Here is a 6,000-nt window from a genome sequence, read left to right as displayed (position 1 = left end):
CAGGGACCGCGGTTCAATCCTCCAGCACCACATGCCAGCCAGCCGCGCCCCCTGGTGGGCTGAGCTGGCCACACTCACACACACACACACACACACACACACACACACACACACACTAAAAAACGTTAAAAAAAAAAAACAAACTTGAACCCAGGTATCTGATCTAGTGGTCTCTGTACATTTTCTCCCACTGCCGTCTCAGTGGGTTCCACGGTTATTTCTTCTTCCGGTGGAAGACTCAGTAAGCGTTTCTTATTCCTGTCTGTGGTCTTATCTCTGTTCGGTGAACCAACCTCTCAGGCAGGCCATACTTTTGCCCTGGTTGGAAACAGGTTTCCCCAAATGGGTCATACTCAGATTTCTGTTCAAGCTGAGAAGAAAGTAATGAACACACATTCCCTGACAGGATACATCCTGTTACTTAGTTGTCTTTTTCTGCTGGGAATTCAGGCCAACATATTGAGACAGCAATTTTTAGGCTGAGGGCACAGGCTTTGGGTTAATTTAAAAAGAGGAATGCATATTGTATGTGCTAGGGGAAGATGTGGATGTATGTGAAAACCTATCAGCAGTTTTCAGCTAACCTTGTGCACTGGGTGCTAGCTACCCAGCTCCACCCAATAGCTTTATAATCTCTTATGTAAGTCAGGCCTTTATGGCCCTTTTTGCTGCTGGGGATTGAATTCGGGGCCTTGGCTCCGGGCTCCTTTCCTTAGCAGCCTCCCCACCCCCACTCCATCCTTATTTATATATTAGGACGGGATCTCCATGAGTTGCCCACGCTGGGCTTGAACCTTCCGTCCACCTGCTTCAGCCTGCCAAAGTGCTGGGATTACAGGCATGCGCACTACACCTGGCAACCTGTATCCTCTTATACCACTAAAATGGTTAAGGTTTGCAGTGGGCAGTAGACCATCTCTGACTTCTGGCTGCTGTGCTGCCAGTTATACTCGGGACCATGTGACCTTATAGGAGGCTGCTGTCACACTAACTAGGGATGCATGGTTTTGTCTTCTCTAAACTCTGTGTTACCTAAAGGAAGATGTGTGAGGCCTTGCTCCTAGCTTGTGATTACAACCACCTCAGGAGAGCCAGAACCTCCCAATTTTTATTATCAACAAAAAGAGACTTTCATTATAAAAGGAGTAAATATTTATCACTTATTGACTATGTGCTGGGTATTGGACATTCATTTCTTCTTTACTTCCATTTGCTTTATGAGGTAGATGGTGTTATCCACATTTTAGGTGAAAACTGAGGTTCAAAAAATGAATGAAGAGGGGCTGGTGAGATGGCTCAGTGGTCTAAAGCACCTACTTAGAACAAGCTTAGCAAAGCAAAGCACAGGGACCACGGTTCAATCCCCCAGCACCACATGCCAGCCAGCCCCGCCCCCTGGTGGGCTGAGCTGGCCACACACACACACACACACACACACACACACACACACACATAAATAAATAAAATTAAAAAAAAAAAATGAATGAAGAAACATGCTGGCCATGGTGCACATGCCTGCAGTCCCAGCACTCTGGGAGGCTGAGGCAGGTTGAAGCCCAGCCTGACAACTTAGTGTTAGGGTTTATGTACAGTTGTCTCCCCAAAGCCTCCTGCAGTCAGGGGCAGCTTCTGGAGTTTGTGATTGATGACTGTGGGTGTGCATGCTGCACCTACCCCGGGCAGGTAATTTGCATTTCAGTGTAAAGGAGAAAAGAGAGGTTAGCTGCTTGAGCTGCTGCTACTCTCCATCATGCTTCTGCTGTGTGCTGCTACCAAGGAGGGCTGCCCTCTGCCGTGTGCCACTCTGCCTTGGAGCCAGCCAAGTATGGACTAAAACCTCCAGTAACTGTGAGCTTTTCTTCCTTCATTTTGGGTGTCGGGTATTTGTCCCAGCAACAAGAGAAGAGTAACTGAGACACTTAGTGAGACCTTGTCTCAGAATAAAAGGGATGGGGAATGCAGTTCCAGGCAAAGGCCCTGAGTTCAGTCCCCAGCACCGTCAGGGAAGGGGACACAAGGATCCTTGTAAATTTACATAGGTATGCAGTGGTCAGTCTGGATTGACAGTCCAGACCATGACCTCAAACCTATGTTCTTAATAACTTCACTGTATTCTTGAGCCTTTTCCTCAGGAGCAGGTACCCAGCCTCCACCTAGTTTGCTTTTTCCTAACCAGTGTTGTGGAAAAGTTCTATAAGGCAAAGAAGGTATGGGTCTTTGAAACTGAGGCCACTGGTCTTTCACTTGAATTCACAGATACCCCTTTATGCTGAAGGTCATGTCCAGCAGGCCCATGAGACCTCTGGGTCATTTTGAAATAAGTGCCTCCCAGGCTGTGGAGGTGATGAGATTTGAGTCCTGGTGGGAGCAGTATAGCCCTTGAAATGATGGTGTTTCTGTTAATTGCGTGTTATGCTCAGAAATTCAAAACTTGAATTTATAGAAAGTAAGTTTAGGATCATTTCACAGGGGAAAGGGTTGCAGCTCAGAGTTAGGTGAGTTACCCAAATCCTACAGCAGGAGTGGAGCTCCTAGCTCAGGGTTTTTTTCTCCTCCCTTCCTTTTGTTCCTTTCCTTCTCTTTTTCTTTCTTTTTTCTCTCATCTATCATCTGTCTGTCGGTCTGTCTGTCTATCTATCTTTTTAAGACAGAGTCTTGCTATGCAGCTCAAGTTGCCCCTAACTCACTATAGCACCCAGGCTGGCCTTGAACCCCTGGCCATCCTCCCTCAGCCTCCCATGTGCTGGGATTATAGGCATGCATCACCACACCCAGTTGTCAGCTACCTTTCTGTCAGCCTCTTCTGGGGATTCAGGTCCTGTCCACTGAGGGTCACATTAGAGAGCACATGTCTCGTAGGCGATGACCTGACTTTGAAGCTGCCTTGAGCTGGGGTGGTGAGTATGGCTCTAGGGAGCCCAGCCGCTGATCCAAGTGTTCTTGTCCTTGGGGGCTGGATTGTTACCTGATGGACTTGGAAGCAGTCTCAGCCTGGCAGGAGCCAGTGCAGTTGCTAGGAAAAGCCTAAGGCCTTTAGGGACAGGAGCTCTGGAGATTGCCCTGGCTAAGCTGCTGTCCCAGCCACCTCCCAGGCCAGTGCTGAGGCTCTAATGGGACAGGTTCCTAGTCTCCGAAAGTGAGGTGTCAGACTAAGGAAGTATGGTGAATGGGCTGAGGCCCAGACCTGCACCTAGAATATTCCTGGGGTGTAAAAGAAGTGCTGAGGGCACAGGCAGCAGAGGCATGATGAGCTGACAGCAGTGTTCCCATGGGTGAGAAGGAGGAAAAGAAAGAAACCCACAAGAAAGGGCCAAAACCAGAAGAGGTGAAGAAAAAAAGAGGTGGCAGGAGGCAGTGTCTAGCCAAGAGGAGAGGTGCAACTGGGTGTGGTGGCACACACCTGTAACCCTAGCATTCCGAAAGGCTGATGCAGGAGGGTTGTAAGTCCCATCTTGGCCTGGGCAACTTAGTGACTTAGCAAGATCCTGCCTTACTCAGTAAAAAAGGGCTGAGCTGCAGCTCAGTGGAGAGCTGTGGATTGGGTCTGCAGCAGCAGTAATGGTTGGTGGTGGCGATGGCGATGACAGCTGGATGCACACTGAGAATGTGACTCAGCTTTACTCGCTCTACGCAAGATTTTAGACCTTCCGTTCTGCCCTCATCAGCTGAGAGTTTCCAGGAGGTCAAGGGCCCCAGCCATCTTAGGCTACAGGCTGTGGGCTTTTCTCTGCGAACCTGACAGTCCTCAGAGAAGGCCCTGCACCATGCTGGGTCCTGGGCACCCCCGAGGTGACCCAGATTTCCGGGCTTAAGAAAGACTTTATTGTACCTGGATCCTGGAGGCTTATTCTGTCTTGGGAGGAATTGTGTCTTTTTCTGGCCTTGAGCCAAATTCTTTTCTGTGCAGAGGCCTGGACTTGCTGTTCCAGCCATAAGTGCAGCTCAGGTGCTGGAGGCCTGGGTTGCTTTGTGACTGCTGTTGCTGGGTGCTGGCCTTCCTGCTATAGAGCGGACACATAGAATTAGAAGCTGAGGAGCCAGCCTGTACTGGTGTCTTCAGGCAGCCCCTGGTCCTTCCTGCCCCTTCTCTGCAGACCCACGCGCAGAGCACCCCCTCCCCGCCCCCCTCCCGGGAACTCCCGCCTTCCTGTTCTCTCCATCCAGCCCTCCAGTCTCTTCAGGAATGCCTGGCAGGGCACAGCCCAGAGGCACCTTTGTGCCCTCCCGAGCCTGTCCTCTAACTCTGGCTAGTCAAACTACTGGTCCTCATCTCATCACCGCACCACTTCCTGCTAAACTCCCTACTGAGCAGAGGTCTTCCAGCGAGCAACTGCTCCCTCCCCAGGCTGCTGCTCTCTGCCTATCTTTTTATTTTATTTTATTTTTATTTATTTATTTATTTTTTCCGTCTCTGCCTATCTTGTTTCTGCTCGCTTGACAGAGTGCTTCTCCGCAGTCCTTGCCTCTGATGCCTGGTCTTACGGGCAGAAGTCACATCAGAGCTGGCACTGACGTCTTTTCTCCTTTCCCACCCGAGTTCTTTTTATTGGGGGGCAGGGATGTGGAGATTGAATCCAGAGCCTTCACACTGAGCTACGTGTCCCGGTCTTTTAAATTTTTTGTTTTGTTTTGGGACTAAGTTGCTCAGGCTAGACTCAAGCTTATGATCCTTCTGCCTCAACTTTCCCAGAATGTTGGGATTATAGGAGTGTGCCACGTACCAGTTAATCCCTTCCTTCTTAAGCACAGATACACAAAGTTCTCAGAAGCAGTGGAAGTTTGAATCCTTCACCATACTAAGCCAGACAAGCATTGTTGAGGAGAGGCCTCTTATCAGAAGGAAAGCTCTAGCTTAGCTTGCAAGTGTCTCTGGTATCCAGTCTTAGAAGCCCAGAAGCTTGATGTAGGCAGGATTGGGAAGGCTGAGCTGGCACTGAGGGGAGAACAAGCGGCAGATGGTGCTCAGGAGCATCCCAGGCCCGGAAATGCCGTTCCCAGAGAGGGGAGCCAGGGAACGTTGCAAAGTCTTTCTGAGCAACTGTGAGACTGGCCAGAGCAAGCTTCAGGACACGGTGGAGAGCACAGTTACGGTATGGAGATCCAAGTGGCCTCAGTCACTTGCTGCTCTGTCACCTGCAATACCCAGTGAGCAGCCTTGGTGGGGACTGGGCTGGGAAGGAAAGACACCCAGTGAAAGCTATTAGAAAGTAGCAGAAACCTGAGGAAATGCTCCCTGAGGCAGTGTGACCCTGTGGCCCCAGCCCCACCTGGCCTTTGACCTCCCCCAGGTGCTGGAGGTGGTGCGAGCCAACTACGACACCCTCACACTGAAGCTGCAGGATGGCCTGGACCAGTATGAGCGCTACTCTGAGCAGCACAAGGAAGCTGCCTTCTTCAAGGAGCTGGTGAGTATATGTTGCTGCCTCTGGCTCCGGGTTCTGCTGTGTGGGGGCATCTGGGGAGCAACTGCAGATGCCGAGGCTGGTAAAGCAGCCTAGCGGGCTCCCCTGGAGTCAGGCTTGCAGCTACTCTACAAAGCCAGAGGAAAGAAAATATCGCTGAGGCAGAAGTTCACCTTTCTCACAGCAACAGAAATCGCTCTTGTGCAGCCCTCTCGGCCTGGGTTGGTCATGTGTGTCCAGTGGTGGCTTTGGGTCATTGTGCCTTACCCTATAAGAGTAGTGTGTTCTTTTTATATAGTCACCTCCTGAGGTTCCATCTGGCTCCTGGCCTGAGCACCCTCCTAACTAATCCCTGCCTGGCCCCTGGTCTCCCCGCCACTGGCGTTTCCTAGTCTTTACCCCATGCCCAGCCCCACTTTCCAGTCACTCAGCTTGCTACAGCCTCCACCTTGGACCCCAGGAGCCAGTGAATACTTGCTCTGCCTCCTGCTCCACCTTGCTGCCAGCATCTCTGGAAAACAGCTTCTCCTACTGACCATTCCTTTCCTGCCCTTGCCCCAGAGCTTTCTCAGGAAAAGTGTCTCTCCTCCCCCCCCCC

The 6,000-nt window shown here is 50.8% G+C and overlaps 1 protein-coding gene across 3 annotated transcripts in view; it reads left to right on the top strand.

The window, feature by feature from the left end:
- The window catches only part of CUNH10orf76 (chromosome unknown C10orf76 homolog), a 210,232-nt gene that overhangs the window by 201,714 nt on the left and 2,518 nt on the right, over positions 1-6,000 (top strand). For all 3 annotated transcript variants that reach the window (XM_023715517.1, XM_023715518.1, XM_004631461.2), the window contains one exon: positions 5,289-5,405. In XM_023715517.1, coding sequence (XP_023571285.1) covers positions 5,289-5,405 — 117 coding nt within the window. The remainder of the gene's footprint in view (positions 1-5,288; positions 5,406-6,000) is intronic.

This window comes from Octodon degus, unplaced genomic scaffold (assembly GCF_000260255.1).
Source record: "Octodon degus isolate 3935 unplaced genomic scaffold, OctDeg1.0 scaffold00042, whole genome shotgun sequence".
NCBI classification, from domain to species: Eukaryota; Metazoa; Chordata; class Mammalia; order Rodentia; family Octodontidae; genus Octodon; species Octodon degus.
Note: the sequence above shows the minus strand (reverse complement) of the source record. Positions and strands in the feature narration are given on the sequence as shown.